The sequence below is a fragment of the Rhea americana genome, unplaced genomic scaffold (assembly GCF_003343005.1).
Source record: "Rhea americana isolate MKP2758 unplaced genomic scaffold, rheAme1 scaffold_41, whole genome shotgun sequence".
Classification (NCBI taxonomy): Eukaryota; Metazoa; Chordata; class Aves; order Rheiformes; family Rheidae; genus Rhea; species Rhea americana.
The window spans coordinates 397,446-413,582 of NW_028186546.1; the positions used below are offsets into that span (position 1 = coordinate 397,446).

Here is a 16,137-nt window from a genome sequence, read left to right on the forward strand (position 1 = left end):
TTTCCTGCCCTCATCCATTTGAGTTRGATACCCTGGAAGAAAGCAGTATACCGCATGCTGTAGTTCAGCTGTGCTGTGCCCCTGCTTACCTCTGCAGGCAAAGCTTTCTGGCTAGACATCCCCCTGCAACACCTTGCTTCTCCTCCTGGAGAAGATGAACTGTGCAGGGTGATGGGAGATGCTGCCTGGTCCAAGAGACTGTCTGGGGAAAGAAGTGGCACGTGAATAGCCTGGCTCCATTTTCAAATGGATAATGTGCTTTTCAGTCCAAATATTTCTCAAAAAAAAAAACCCTTTTTTCTTTTCTTTCTTTTCTTTTTTCTTTTTTTCTTCTTTTGCTAAAATGTTTTTCCTCACAAGATTGGGAAACACGTTTTGAATTATCTTTAGTCTGTCCCTATTTACATGTTCATGTACCAATTTGTGGACTTATTTACTTGCTCACTCTCTGATAGCTTGTATGCACCTGCATTTTTCCTACAGCTCAAGAAGTTTCTCTCAGACTGCAAAATTACTTCAGAAAAAGCCCTCTGGCATATGTCAAAAATAGGACATCCTAATCTCAAAATCTTTTCAGCAATATGAGGAAACGAAAACAACACTGAAACTGAGAGCAGTGCATGCATTTCTACCATCTGCTTCCTCCTTTATAATGCATCACGCAAAAAGCTCCACAAACTTATGCAAAATTAAGGAAGAACTGTTCTCAGAATTTCTCAAAAAAATCACCGATTTCTGTCCAGCTGCTTAGTTGAAAGATCAGTTGGGCTGTTGAAATGGCTATATATGTAGTGTGTACTGATTTGTTGTTGTTGTTTTTTGTTTTATTGTTGCTCAAGCCTTGTTAATTATTTAATACAGCCATTTATTTGTTTCTTTTTTCTTTACYTTTTTAAAGGATTTTTGTCTGTCTCAGCCTTCGTGGCATTTAAATAGTCCCAGAAAGGTATTTCCCATCACCAGTTCAGCGATGACAAACGTGTATATCGCAGACAGCCTGGGCAAATAGTCCCTGTAACATAGAGACTGACCTTGTGGTTAGAGTGGAGGGGATCTGCAGCATCCTGGACGTAGGCATGGAGGTGATGCGAGGGACCCCCATCTCAAACTGGCAGAGCCTGTCCCCCCAACATATCCCAGCRGGGGATAGAGCAGCTGTACACTTGTCTTTGGCTTGGGACTGCAGCTGTGTGGGGATGCCAGGTCCATGTCGCAGATCCTTAGAGTTATGGATATCTAATCCCAAGTATTTCTCTAAGATTATATACATAGGAAGACCAACATGCTAATTTCCATGTGCCCATAATTTTCCTACTGAAATATCTTTGAAAAAGAAAACCATGGCAATTTGTCTTTTTCCTTTTAAAAAGGCTCTGTTTTCCAGTATTGTCACATTTGGAGCTGTACCTTTGGCTGCAGTTTGAATGACTCCAAACTTCAGGCTTTTGGGTTCAGATCATTGGGATRTCCAAGAGATTTCCTGCTGGGTGTTCAATCTCTGTGGGGTGGTGTATAGCAACCCTGCTTGTCCAGCCAATCCCATTCTGGAAAATGCTTGGATTTGGTGTAGTTTTCTGTTTTTTTCTGTCTGATGCTTGGCTATGTGGGTTTGGGGTGGACAATGTTAGCAGCATCAACCAATCTGGCTGATGATGGCTTCTACTCTGGTGTTTGGAAGGAGTTGTACTAGTTTCCTCATGTCACTATTTCCAAGCTTTATTTGTGATTTTTCCATCTTTTCCTAGTAATGGTTGCCCCAGTTCCCATCTTTCCCCATCTCTCCTCTGCACAGACATCCCTTCCCTCGTGTGTTCAGCTCCTGCAGCAAGAGGCAGCTGGAGAACTACTTCCAGAAGGGAGGTGGCATGTGTCTCTTCAACTTGCCTGACACCAAGGAYTTGGTTGTTGGCCGGAAATGTGGCAATGGCTTTCTGGAAGATGGAGAAGATTGTGACTGTGGGGAGGTGGAGGTATGGTCCTGGGCACTGCATCTCTGTTCTAAAGAGGCTTTCGCAGCTTGGCTCTCAGCTACTTGCAGGGAGCCAGGCAGGAGGAGGGCATCCCATGTGGAGAGACTTATTTCCAGCAAGAATGGGTTGGCTGGTCATGGRACCTCAGAGAAATCTCCACTGGAAACTCCATCCCAAGGGCCTTTTTCAGCCCTACATTCCTAAATCCTGTTAGCTGGGGCTGGCTCTCTACTTGGCATTGCCCTGAGTACTCATTTCTTTCTTACTCCCCCGTGCCTCAGTTTCCCCTTTTAGCAAAGTGAGAATAATAATGCTATGCTTGATGAAGGAGCCAGAGGGAGCCACRGGACTCGGCTAGGGAAAGGAAAGGGACAGGCTTGCTGACTGTGGTGGTTTCTTCTCTCCACAGGAGTGTACCAACCCGTGCTGCAACGCGCACAACTGCACTCTGAAGATAGGGGCCCAGTGTGCCCACGGTGACTGCTGCCAGAACTGCAGGGTAACTCACTCCTGCTTTTCCCACCCGCTCACCCGCCTGTGAGGTGTGGGTTCTTCGGGCCAAGGAGGGGAATACGGCCCCCACTGTCACCCTGGAACTCATCATGTGCATGTCCCTCCACAGGCCCTGAGTTCAGCACCTCTAGGGCCAAATGGGAAGGTTTATCCATGAACATGCATTCTCTGGAGGTTCTCTGCTGGCTGCTCTTGTGACTGGTGTCCAGCCCCAGGAATCCCCCTTTACACAGGGATCCACCTTGGGAGTCCCTTCTAGTCCCGTAGGGAACTGTACTCATGACTTCTGACCCTGGGCTGTGCTGGGAGACAGTGCCAGTCCTGGCTTAGCGTGTTTACTGCTGTTTGGTACTGATACGTCTCTCTCTTCCTCTGGTAGCTAAAGGTGGCTGGGACCATCTGCAGGGAAGCGGCAGGATCTTGTGACCTCCCTGAGTACTGCACGGGTGCCTCACCTTACTGTCCAGCCAATGTYTACCTGCTGGATGGCTCCTCCTGTGCCTATGGCGAGGCTTACTGCAACAACGGCATGTGCATGACCCACCACCAGCAGTGCATCCAGCTCTGGGGACCGGGTAAGCATGCTGGACCCCAAGCCCTGCCCCCTTGCAGCCCTTCCGTGGAGCAGGAGACACATCGGGTCTCAATCCCGTGTCTGTGCTTGGGGAAGGGCCGAGGTTCTCCTGCCCGTGGAGCTGGAGCACGGTGGATGGACCGTGTGTGCTGTCTCGCTCGTGGGCTGGGAGCCTGCATCTGTGAGGGAGGGCTCTGGACATGGTGTGTGCACACTTACAGGTGCTCGGTCCTGCACTGTGCACAGCCCACCCACACGTATTGCAGCGCACGGCCTCCACGCTGCATACAGCACACGTGCTACGTACGGCTCCAATGCTGCCTATAGGCCCATAGGTGATATAGTTCATGTGCTGCATATGACCTGCACTTTGCACGCAGCTACACACGCTGCCTACAGCCCCCACTCTGCATTTGGCCCATAGGCTGCTGCATTAGGGCTCATGTGCTGCTTACAGCCCCACGCTGCGTTTGGCCCCCAGGCTGCACGCAGCCCCTGTGCTACATAGGGCCGTATGCAGCATATGCTCACATACTGCGTATGGCTTGTGCACAGCCTGCAGAGTCCCCACGTACACGCGCTCGACACTCTGCTCACTCCCCATATACACACACCTCTCACTGCTCACACCCCACGCAGTGCGCACAGCTCTCCGGGTCCCAGTTGGCACAGTGACACTGCCACCTCCTGGGGCCAGTGCTGTGCTATGACCCTCTGCAGGAGAGCTGCAGCAGGCAACGATGGGGAAARCCTCACCCAGGGCTGAAATCCTCCACGAGCCCCTCCACAGGAGATTCCTCCACGAGATTCACCCCTATTGCGCTGTTCTCTGTGTCACACCCACAGCAGTGGTGCTCCAGGAAACCTTGTGTGATGTTTTCTGCATGAGCTTTCAGACACTCTTCTTAATTTCAGTATTTCTACCTTCTCCCTCCTGGCTACTTTTCTGGACTGCTGATTATGCTGGATTTCTTCCTTACTGCAGGTGCCTGGCCAGCCCCTGATGCCTGCTTCCAGGATGTGAACATGGCTGGCAACACGTATGGCAACTGTGGCAAAGACAGCCAAGGGCGCTACGTAAAATGTGAAAAGAGGTGAGTGCCACACCCAGCATCGACACCTGCAGGTGCCCCATCTCCTCCTCCTGCACCCACAGCCCCCAGTGCTCTCCCCCATTTCCCAACCAGCGATGCCAGGACTGAACTCTAAAGCCCCAGCTTCAAGCCTTGGACCAGCTCCATTTTGAACCTAAGAAAGCTGCCAGGTCTTTCCTGGTCTCAGTCCTTGTCACCGCTGGGAGGTTGTTCCACCAAGTACCATATCCCACTCCAACCCAAAGGGAAAATCAACAAGGACAGTGGGAGATACTATTTAGGGAATGCATCAGCAATCCTGTCCCCTGTGCCCCCAGCATCCACTGGGATGTTAGAGGGGACATCCCTGCCTGTTCCCTCCAGCATCTCTCTATGGTGTCCCTGAATTTGTCAAAGCCCTTTCTGAACCTGCTGAGACTCTGCCTTCACAACCTCCCATGGCAATAAATTCAAAGGAAAGTGAGCCAGCAGGCACAGAGGCCTGGGGTAACGGGCTGTTGAGTATGCAKTGCCCCTTAGCTGTGTGCTGTGAAGCCAGGAGCAACTTTCCTGAGGCCATATGGCATGTATGAGACCAAGGGATCAGCCTCTTGGGACAGTGCTGGGATACCAGGAGCCTTTCTGTAAAAGACAGCTCTGTGCACCTGATGATACCCACATCTCCTACCACGTCTCCTGCGCTCACCTCAGCTCCACAGGAAGGGGCAGCATACAGCGGGCAGGCCCCTTCCTTCACACCTGTGCCTCTCCTCCTAGAGAYGCTATGTGTGGCAAGATCCAGTGCCAGAGCTCAGCAAAGAAACCCCAGGGGACCAACACAGTCTCCATTGACACCACCATCCGATTTAATGGGCGAGAAGTGAAGTGCCGGGGCACGTACATGTACACTGCGAAGGATGATGAAGAAGACCTCTCAGACCCTGGCCTGGTGATGACGGGGACGAAATGTGGAGATGGGATGGTGAGTACCTCTTGCTAGATTTGGAGTCTGAGGGTGGGCTGGCGGTGCAGGGGAAATTGGCTCCTTGGCCTCTYGGCCCAGTTCTGGCTTCATTGCGTGACAGCAGGGCCACAGGAGATGGTTTTACTGATGCTTGTAGGTAAATCCCAAATCAGAGGTCCCTGCTGGTTGGAGGTCAAGTGTTTTTGGGGAGATTCTCTCTTTGGCAATGATAGTGAAAACCACTGATTTACCAGTTCAGCAGGGAAACAATAAATAATAATTACAAATAATATCAGTCCTGATTGGATCCAAGTAATTTTTTCCTTTTGAACTGAAATTAAACTCCCTAAGAGTTTCATCTTGTTCTCTGGACTGTTTCCTTGGGAGTATTTTCCACCGAGCATGGATAGGAAAGACAAGGAAGATGACATCCTTGTTTCCCAAGGGTGGAGGGATGCCACAGGTCCCTGGGGATGGAGCAGCACATGGAGTGTGGGAACCCAGGTTAAATTCCTTGTATCTAGGGAGATGAACCCTCATGAGGATTCCTTAGCTGAGGCATTCTAAATGGTACCAGATGCCTGTGTGTGGGCAACTGAATCCCTCTTTTTGTCTCAGTGCTTATTTAACTATTTAATACAATGTAAGACAACCCAGCAAAATAGGTRCCTGCCTATTTTGGACTTTATGGATGATGCTAGAGAGGATGTGTTGGAGGTGCCCATAAGCAGATAAGGGGCCTGTGTGCCCTCAGCCAGGCTGTGCGCCCTAACCTAAGCCAGGGTAAGCAGGGATGCTACAGCTGGACTTGTGAGTCTAGGTCCAAAATGTTGCTCTTACATACAAACTTACTGGTAAAATCCAAGCAATTCAGTGGATAAAATGTTTCCCAAGGGAAAATTGTGTTAGGAATCAATAGGGTAGTTCCAAATAGATGCTGCTAGCTAAGCATCTAAGTCTCTGCTAGCAGATGCTGCTAGCTAAGCAAAAGTATCTTCTACACTCACTGCATTCCTCAATACTTTAGAGAGGGGTCAGTTTGTCTGAGAAATGGCAGAGGCTTTGTAGATGACACAGCAGCAGGGCTGCAGGCAAAACAGAGCTGCCTAGGGAGGTATGGTCTTTGCTATTTGGCATTTTAATTGGGAAATTTTCATCCCAGTTTAGGATGAAAGGCCAAAACATTGACATTTTCATGAGAAAGGATGCCCATTTTTGAAGAGCCAAAGTAGGCTCTCTTTTGGCTTCTGCCTGCCTGTTAGGGGCAGATGGGAAATGCCTTCTCTAGGAGCTGCCAGGTGAGTTGTCAGGGGAGGGAGGTGGGAACTATGTTGGCTGTTGTCTGGTGGGCTGGCATGGACCGAGCATGGCAGAGGTTTCTTAGGGTATACTGAAAATTGGAGTGAAATCAATGCATTGGTCTGGAATAATATGATTTAACCAACATACATTTTTCAAGGGACAGTGTCATTTCAGAAGACTCCTGTCTGTGAAGCCAGGAGATCACTGTTCTCTCTTTCTCGGGCCTTTTTCTAACCTTGGCTTCTTTGATCTCTCTCAGGTTTGCAAAGATCGCCGGTGCCAGAATGCCTCCCTTTTTGAGCTGGAAAAGTGTGTTTCCCAGTGCAACGGCCATGGGGTGAGTTACTATCTGAGACCTACAGCAGGGTCCTGAGATGAGCTCAGATTCTTAAGCAAAACTAAACATTTCCCGCAGGGATGAGTCTTGCAATGCAGCAGCACCTGCTTTCCATAACTATCACATTCATGTCAGCTGTGGGTAAGACTGAGCTGAGATCTTTGCTATCTGTGTCCAAGTTGGAGAAGATTGTTCTTGATGTAAGGACCATCTGCAAAATTTGAATCAGTGTTTTCTCTGAACTGGAGAGTGTTCAGAGCTCAGAGCAGATGCCTGTTCCCTCTGAGAGCAAAACAATAGTTGGAAACACTACTGGGACTGCAGAGAAACAGGGAAGTGGTTCAGAGAATAGAAAGAATTGCTATTGTCCAAAGCTTAAAGCCTACTAAGATTTGACCTCTGCAGACAAGGATTACTTAGGTCCTGAACTCAGACTTTGTCATATAAGGCAACAACAAAATGCTGCAGAAAATTACAGTGGGATTATATATAAGGAGGTCCTAGGCAGGACACCCAAATTTACCCTTGCATTTTGCTCAGCATTGTTAAGGCTTCAGGTTTGTATTCTCTGCTTTATGAAAGGTATGGATTACTGGGAAAGACTCCAAGGGGAAGATGCAGTGTCTAACAAACTTCCGGCCTTCCAAGAAGTGTTCAGGCATTGGGCTTGTTTAGTCAAGTAGTGTGAAAACTGAGGGTATAAGATGCTTGTCTTTAAAGGTTTCTGCAAAGAGCAGGGAAATAAATGTTTCATCAAAAAAATGTCTCCATACATTGCAGTTGCAGCTCTGAAGGCAGCATAGACATGATCCATCTGATRTTCAAGGGAAGGATGTTGGCAGGGATTAAGCTCCTTCTGCGTCTCCAGCCCAGATTCCTCCCGTTGGCCTTCTGATCTCATCCCTGCTGTATGGATCATAGTTTTCATATGTGTCATTGCCCTTCATAGTYTCCAACCCTCCTTTTCCCATAGGTCTGCAACAGCAACAAGAACTGCCACTGCAGTGCTGGCTGGGCTCCCCCGTACTGCGAGAAGCCGGGTTTGGGTGGCAGTGTGGACAGTGGCCCTGTGCAGCATGACAGTGAGTCCTGATTTCTCATTAATGTGATGCAAGTGGCTGAGGTGGTTGGGGAGCGGTCAGTGCCTTGTGAGGCTAGGCTGGAGCAATGCCACAAAGACAGGGAGATGGAGCGATAACGCTGTCAACAGCTTTGTTCCCAGATGTGCTGGGTCTGGCGTGATCAGGCAGACTGGCAGACTGTGCCCAGCTTCACTCATTTGGTGGCTACCAATTGGTATCAGAGGCCACTGGAGAGAGGTGTTTACTTCCTGCTTTTGAAGGTGTGCTCAGCAGRTATCTCCAGCCTGAGTGGCCAGGAGCAGGCAAAGGGATTGCTATTTGCATTAAGCTGTGCAGTAGAGCTGAGCCTTGCTTTGCAGTTAGCCAGTGCTGAGGCAAACGCTCAGGCTGACAGCCCTCCCAGCCTTGTGCTCATCTCTGTGCTTTTCTTGCTAGATCATGAAGCCATCCTAATAACCCTTCTGCTCATCTTCCTGCTCTTCCTCCCGGCACTGGCACTGAGCGTCTACTTCTGGTACCGTCGAGAGAACTCACTCCTGAATAAATGGATAAAGGAGATGAGGAGAAACCATGAGACATACAGGTGAGCAATGTGTCCTGAATCCCTTCTCTCTTGAGGACCCAGTGAGACCCTTCAATCTTGTTTTCTTGCCACTGGCAGAATGCAGCTTGGTCGGAATGATTGTGGGGAAATGGAAGGGATGTGCCAGACCTGTTTCAATCTGGTATGAACTCAGGGAAGTTACAGACACAGCAGAGAGCTCTCCATTGTCCACGGTYATGAGATACTTAGGAGAAACACAAGGTCTTACAGTGTCCAGATCTGACTTCTGGAAGTTGTCAGAGGATTCTCTGCTCCCAGTAGCTCCAGTCCTTAGAGGAGGTATTACCAAAACAAGTTACCTTGGGGCCRGTTTGGAAGGCCACCTCTGCTCCCATGGTGCCATGGCAAAGCTGCAAAGCCCTCTTGGGGCAGAAACGTGGAAGAACATAATGCAAGGACCYCATGCTGTTTGAGGATGGCAGGACATGTTACCTTGAATGTGAGCTGTCTAACCCCATTGGAAGGGCGACTGGTCTCAGCTGGCTTCATGCACTTGTATTGGCAAGCTAGTGTGTGTCCATCCTGGGTCTAATCCACTGGTTTACTGTAAAGCAAATGTTTTAGTACCCTGCAAATGGTGAACTGGGAGAACATACTTGGATTTGAGATCTGACAGCATTGGTTCACTTATTGATATCCTGAGTGTGTATGGAGGAGCTTAGACATGATTTGAGATCAAAAGATCTTTTCACAGGGATAGTCTGAAGCTTTCAGTTCCTTCACGAGCAGAGGACAAGAATGATCTATCAGGGACAACAAAATCGTAGAGAGTGATGAAGAAGGTGGTCTGGTACTGAGAAGCCAGCTTGCCATCTGTTCCTAGCAGACTGCAAGAGCTGGAATAGCTCTAAATGAGCTCTGCATTTAGATATTCTTATTTTTTCCTTCTCCTCACCTCTTGTTTCTTGTGTATATGTGCAGACACATATATCTCAGAGCCCCTGMAAGCATTTGAGGAAAAAAAGCTCTGAAATAAATAAGCCTCCTCTTTTTATATCACAAGCAACTTCAAAAATGCCACCATACTCTCATAATTTCAAAGCAGACTTATAGCTAACCTAGCACTACAAGACATTTGCCTATCCATAAATGRGGACATGATATCTCTGTTGTGCACTATTTTGGGTGGCAAAAAGGGCTGTGTTATTTTATCATCTGTGGTTTATGTTGTGATCCTGGGCAGGAACAAAGCTGTCAATCGGAAGGCAAGCAGTGGCCATTCCAAAGCTGCTTTCACCTTACGGGACATTTCCACTTCTAGTCACACTAATAAAGTAAGTGATAACTCGCCGTCCACTTTTGATTTCTTTTTTGTGGACTGATAATTTTGAGTGATGTCATCTTTGCTAGCAACTGGTGCTGATTTGTGCATATATGTCTGTGCTSTGAGCAAAGAGGCTTTCAGGCCAGSTGGCCTAAGGTCACCACACCTGTGACTACAGCTTGGGYGCAAAAGCTGCTTTGCTYGTGGCTTTCAGGGTGACTGAGACTYATAAGCTACAGATTGGGGATAAAGGTCTTGGTTCTGTGTGTCTATATGGTGGTACTAACCYCCAGCCAGCTGTGTACTTGCCTACAATGTTCAGGATTCAGTTGTTTGGGCCAGATTTTGGTCAAAGGTCGACTTTTCACCTGGATTTCCCTAGGATTTCCTTAGGATTGTGACTGCAGGGGTGTATTCTGCTTTGCATTACACAGAGCTGAGTCTATCAAAAGTACACTGGAGTCRGGAGTATAAAATCAGCTGCCCTGAGTTAAGATACGAGTCCACAGTGCACTGTTTGCTGTGCTCTTGTTCGCCAGTGCAAACACTCCTGCTGTGCCCTCTGATCACGAATGACACATGGCACAGRCTGGCATAGGCAACCCTGAGCAGGCTGAGTTTCAGAGGTGGCATGGCTGAGTAGGGTGCAGTGATGGCCTGGACAGCTACTCTGAGTCGGATCTGAGCAATATTGATGCCAACTGCRCTGCCTCCAGGCTCTGAGCTGCGATGTGCTGTGTGGACCTGGCAGCTCAGCCAGGGTCCCAGCACGTGCAGTGTGGCCGTACGCTGAGTTTTCCCACCTGTGGAAGGCAGGCTCCAAGCCCTTTGTAATGCAGAACAAATAAAAGCTGTGTGCTCCCAAATGCAACGCAAAGCCCCTTGCAAYGTCCCTGCAGCTCTGCCTTTGGGCTGTATTATACACCGTGGCACCTTCCCTGACAAAAGGGAGTTTTCTGAGCTCTGCCTGCTCAGAAAGACCCTGGYGAAGATTTCACCTCTTCTAGGAGCCTGCACAGGGAAATTGCCACATCACTATGGCAAAGTTTAGCAGAGGCTCTGTGATCCCATGAAGGCAGATGGTTTGCTCTTGGCTGTTRGAACTCTGGTAATCTTCGGATAGATTCGCAGAGAGCAGAAGGAAGGCAGAGCAGTGTTTTTGAGCATGGCCGCAGCAGCTGAGAGCAGGGCAGAAAGGATGATTTCTCCCATCTTAGCAATTGGTCAGTGTGATGGAAATCTAGGGTGGATTGACCAGCTGTCCCTGCGCTAGATCTCCTGAGCCCTCCCTGGGTACCTTGCTCCTCTCTGTCTGCTCTGCGTTCACTTTGGGGCAGGATAGCGAAAGATCAGTCCCAGAAAGTGGAATAAATACCCAGTCCTTCTCCTGTGACTCCCTAGTACCCAGACCATAAGGGGACTTCTGCTTTCCAGCACCCAGGAAAACRCACCTAATGTTTTTCTCTGTGCTTTTACACTTCTCGTCCCTGCAGGCAACACGGGCTGCGTTCCSCCACAAACCCAGAGCTCACCAGAACGGCTCCCAGCCTATCAACGTCGTCCACCCGCTTCGCCCGGCTCCCCGCTCCATCCCTCAGTCTCCGAGAGACCAGAAGCCTGTTAGGCCACCTCCCCCAGTCAGCAAATCTCCTGCCACCCCCTCCAAAGCAGTTATCTCTCACGCTAAGCTGCCGCCTCCGAAGAAACCTCTCCCTTGCAGTCCTGTGAGGACTCCGCTGGTGAGCTTTGCTGTCTGGCCATGCTTCCCCATTGGGCTTGGAAGAATTCCCTGATTTTGGCTGCCACCTACTTCCTGCAGAATAACAGCTTGCCACAAATTCAGCACAATTAAACTTCCAGCCAACATAGCTTGGCTCTTGGTGGTCAGACACCCCACATAAAAGCAGAGGGTGCTCTGGGCTGTTCTGTTTTATTGTTTTAGCTCCTGCACCAAAAGCTATTTTTTTTTTCTTCCAAATGTCCTGAGTGTGATCCTTTTAGATGACACCATTTGGTGGCTCATGGCTCTGCAGTGCTGARGATTTGTGTATGCACCAAAAAGTGTGCATTCCATCCCAGTCTTGCCTCTGGGAACCTTAGGGATGTGGGCACCTATGGCTCTTCTGTGGAGTTGTTGGGSACTATTAAGGGGCTGTCATGCCACTCTAAGAGACAGGTCTGTTGCAAAAGTGAAGAAAATCCAGTAGATAATGAGAGTGTTTTCAGGAAGTTTGAGTACTGGCAATGTGTTGTTCCATGTTTTGAAGCATTTCAGCTCTGTGGCAGGGSGGAGGAGGTTGTAGGTGGTTATTGGATGTTTCTCTAAGCATATTGTCTCTTCCCATGCGCTTTTTGATCCCAGGTTGTCCCCAAGCATCATCCCCCCTGTCGGCCGCTGCCTGGAAGTCCGCTSTTGGCCAAAGAGCTGCCTCCTGCACACAGGCAGACCCTACTGGTCATGGTCCCTCCTACCAACTTCAAGGCATCAGGCACAAGCACCACGAGCCGCTCCACAAGGCCGTTCAAGTAAGTTGAGAGAGGAGGAGCTGAGCTGCCTCCTACCAGGCTGGGGTCCTACAGGCAGATGGTTTGTGGGGTGTTGTGGGTCACATCTCAGGGAGACATCCCAAATGTCATCTGGATGCAGAGTCTAGTGCACTCTGGTATGCCCCTTGTTCCCTTACCCAGTGGTGTCTGCAAGGTTACCTGAATTTCTCCTCTTCCTCCCTGCCATGGCTAATGTGTCCAGGCTCGGCGGCTAAGAAGCAAGAGGAACGATTTGGGCATTGGGGTGTGTGGGTCTGTGCCCTGCTGCCTGGGCCACTGAGTCTGAGAGAACTGAGAAAAAGGCCTTTAAGGCTTTGGGGGGGTCCTTGCATGCAGTTCTGGGGGAGTCACCTATGTCAGAGGGTTGAGGGGCTGTGGGTAATGTGACCAACGTTGGGTAGTGGCCTTCAGGGTTTGTGAGGTCCTGTGGACTTAAGGGAGGTGCCACCCTTTGGTGGGAACATGGGGTCTACTCCTCCAGAGTGCAGAGGAGGCTGTTGGTGAGTTGTTGGGGGCAGATGAGTGAAGGAACAGCTGGTGACACCCTGTTTGTCTTTCCTTTTCTACAGACCGATGCCACCTCAAAGGTGAGTCCAGACATCATGAAGGGCAATGCCTTTGCTGGGTGCAAGACTGCTTGTAGTAGGATGGCYTCTGGTTAAACTGTCTGGGACCAATATTATTTATTTCTGCTACCTGGAAAAGGGAAATAAAGGAAGTAAGAAAGTGTAGGTTTAGAATTGAAGCCTAGCACGGAAGCAATCCAAGTTGAGTAGGCTGCCTCCGTGATGCTGGAGTGACCTGGAACAGCCCCAGGTTGCATCTCCTCTGGTCTCAGGAATAGCTGCTGGTCTGCACTCCCTGAGCTGTGGAAGGATGATTGTAGTGCAGATGGTGGGTGCTTGGTCTCTCTGCACTCATTATAATGAGTTTTCTTGATCTTTTTGCTCCTAGGCCAGTCCCAGCCATCAAAGTCCAATCAACCTCATTCCCCTTGAAGAAATGACAAACCGACGACACCTTAAGCCCATCCTTCCTGAGCTGGCTCTCCTGATTTGCACTGCTGCTGGCAACAGGGGTCTTTTATTCCTCTTGTTTTGTTTGTATTTTGATATCAGAGGACTATTTTTATAAGACAATATGTGTATTCRGCACAAAAGCAGTAGTAGGGGGTTAGGGAGGGGAGGAAAGGAGAAATGGGTAACATGATGTAACCAAGGGTTGGGATGGACTGGTAGTGGAGTTACCATGATGGAGGCTCCACCACCACTCCCAGCATTGCTTTCCTGCCAATTTATCTTCCAGCCTTGGTTTCTTACTGACGTTGCACACAAGCTGGGATAGGGTGACTTGGGGACAAGTGAGCATCCAACACTGATGAACAATGCTGACGACAGTGCCAGCGAAAGCCGTGTAATATCCTTCTAGCTACCTCCTCCTTCTCCAGTCTTGGTGAGACSCTCCACCACACACTGCCACCAGAGTTCAATGCTGGACATTGTTTCCGGAGCCATTTGCAATGAGAGAAAAGAAGTGGTTTCCAGTTTGAACTGTGCTAGACAGTGCTGGGACTTTTGCATGAAGGACCAAGTTCTCAGATGCCTCTCAGCCTCCTTTCTGACTGAAAAAAAAAAAAAAAGGTGGCAATCCTGAGACTGTACCTGCAAGGAGCACCCATCTGGGAAATGGTTTAATATCTGCAGTGCTGGTGGTGGCTGGTTACCAAGGTGCTTTTGAGGGGCTCAGGAGCCCTCCAAAAACATTGCATGTTCCCTGCTCATGGGACAAGCCCAGCAGTGGCTTTCTGAGCTGCTAACATTCTGCTGTCCAAAAGGGGAAGGAGCCACAAGCCAGGAACAAGATCAGGAAGACCTCCTGCTTGTGCCATTGGCTTTCCTAATGGCCTTGACCAAGCCATTGCGTTTCTCTGTGCCTCAGTTCCCCCATCTGTAAAATGGGGGGTAATACCTACCTCACAGGGGTGTTGTGAGGTTTAGCAAACTGATGTCTTGAAAGGGCTTTACAATCCTCAGATCAAAGGTGCTGTTGACCTGCACAGTACTATACCGTGCCACTTTCCTGTGACTTGATATGCGGCTCTGCTCTGTCAGGGTCTGACATGAGAACAATGGCTTTGTACAGTCTCCTGGCTCCTCCAGCTGTTTTGTTGCTCAAAAGTTCCTGTAGCCTGTAAACACCAAAAACTCCATGTCTTCCACCACACCAGTGTAAACAGACGTCCTGGAAGTCCCTTCTGTTAGCCCTTAAACCTGGGTTCATTTGGTCCAACACATCAGCTACCCTGGGTTAGATCCCGTTTGACCTATGAAAAATCTTTCTGAGATGCATCCAACCAATGTAAAGTCACTGTGATACAGGCTCAGGGATGAACCTCRGGAAAGCATGCTGGTGTTTCATTATCCTCAATGCCACAAAATAAGCATGTTATTCTGGGGTGAATTTGTCTACCTTCACCTTCTACCTAAGATAGTGTTCCACTTTCAGCTGCTGGACTAAGGATCTGCACCTGGCAGCTTAGTTTCCCTGGTGCTGCTAATTGCATACTATGGTTAAGTCCACCTTAACTTAAGTTGTCCTAATTCTTTTATGATGAGGTTTGGTTTTGAAGTTTTTGGTCATGCTTAGTGGGTCTTTCCTGAAGCATATCTGGTGCCTCTATGCCTTTCTYGGTAGGTGGATATCCAGGTGGGATRTAGGGGCCATCAGCTCTTGTTACTCTGATAACAAATATGCAAAACACAAGGGTTTGCATCCCTGGATGAGAATTCCCCCTTCATACACCCCTGAATCCTGGTAGCCCATTTTTGGCTGCCAAACAGCACTGGGAGTCTGTTTTCTTCCAAGAGAAATGGACTAAAGAGAAAGCTGGTAGTCTCTTGGGGAGGCCTAATCCTGCTTTTGATTTGAAGGTAGATGGTTTCCTGGAAGCCCTTTATATTTCCTATGAGCCTATAAAGCGTGATAGATGTTACTCTATACTGCTCAGTGGAGACCAATGCTGTGACTGGTGTCCTATAGATCAGAAGGGATCAGGGATCTGCAGACTGTGGTTTGAAGAGAGCTTGTGGGCTGTAAGAGCCCTGCAGATGTTTTGCATTGAACCCCCTGTGGAGGACTGGGCAGCAGTGTTTGCATTTGTCATAAATCTGGTTAGGTTCAGAGTTGGATACTAATGCTGTTTGTAGGAAAGATTTGCCCTGATGTTTGAATGGCTCTCTGGGACTTCTGCCTCAGAAACTCACTGTTTCCTAAATGTGGGGAAGAAGGGGTGTCTGGCCATAGACCAGCTGGAGGGAGAGCCCTCACCTTCTCTGGAATTGCCTGGGRTGGGGTTCAAATCCCTGCAAAGTACCACTGAGTTCGCACTCACTATCTAAGCAGGAATTATGATGCAGAGATGAGGCTGTTCCGTTGGTGAAAGAGGACTCCTTAAATCTTCTCAGTAACCTTCCAGAAGACAGAATAAATGAGCAGGTCCCTAAAGCTTTATGAGGTCTCATTATTTTTTCCCAACAACTTCTGAACATGGTCAGACTTGGGTAAGAGTCTAGAGAGCTGCTGGAGAATGGAGACTCTRGTCCCTGCATGTGGATGTCCTTCCTTCTGTTGTCTAGTATTGGTGTTAGCAGAGGGTTGAACAATTGGAGAGGACTTGGAGAAGTCACCACAGTAATTAAGGGGCTGGAAAATCTGTTTCCAAGGAGTTGATTCATTTTTTTTAATGAGAAGAAGGTGAGGGAGGACAACACCACAGYTGAAAAGCATCTTACAATTGGGACCAGCAGTTAAATTATCACATCAAGCAGATGCTATGTTCTTTGGATTGGATTCCTGYCTGTTGATGTCACATACCTGACCATCATGCTCCCTTTTGCCTTCTCCTGTG

The 16,137-nt window shown here is 48.8% G+C and overlaps 1 protein-coding gene across 1 annotated transcript in view; it reads left to right on the forward strand.

Moving 5' to 3' along the window:
- Positions 1 to 15,740, forward strand: part of ADAM33 (ADAM metallopeptidase domain 33) — a 47,267-nt gene extending 31,527 nt beyond the window's left edge. The window contains exons 12-24 of the mRNA XM_085314637.1: positions 1,793 to 1,970; positions 2,380 to 2,469; positions 2,863 to 3,058; positions 4,043 to 4,151; positions 4,908 to 5,112; positions 6,656 to 6,733; positions 7,707 to 7,815; positions 8,251 to 8,398; positions 9,603 to 9,693; positions 11,177 to 11,422; positions 12,046 to 12,209; positions 12,800 to 12,817; positions 13,185 to 15,740. Coding sequence (XP_085170763.1) covers positions 1,793 to 1,970; positions 2,380 to 2,469; positions 2,863 to 3,058; positions 4,043 to 4,151; positions 4,908 to 5,112; positions 6,656 to 6,733; positions 7,707 to 7,815; positions 8,251 to 8,398; positions 9,603 to 9,693; positions 11,177 to 11,422; positions 12,046 to 12,209; positions 12,800 to 12,817; positions 13,185 to 13,236 — 1,684 coding nt within the window. The 3' untranslated portion in view covers positions 13,237 to 15,740. The remainder of the gene's footprint in view (positions 1 to 1,792; positions 1,971 to 2,379; positions 2,470 to 2,862; positions 3,059 to 4,042; positions 4,152 to 4,907; positions 5,113 to 6,655; positions 6,734 to 7,706; positions 7,816 to 8,250; positions 8,399 to 9,602; positions 9,694 to 11,176; positions 11,423 to 12,045; positions 12,210 to 12,799; positions 12,818 to 13,184) is intronic.
- Positions 15,741 to 16,137: the final 397 nt, after the last annotated feature.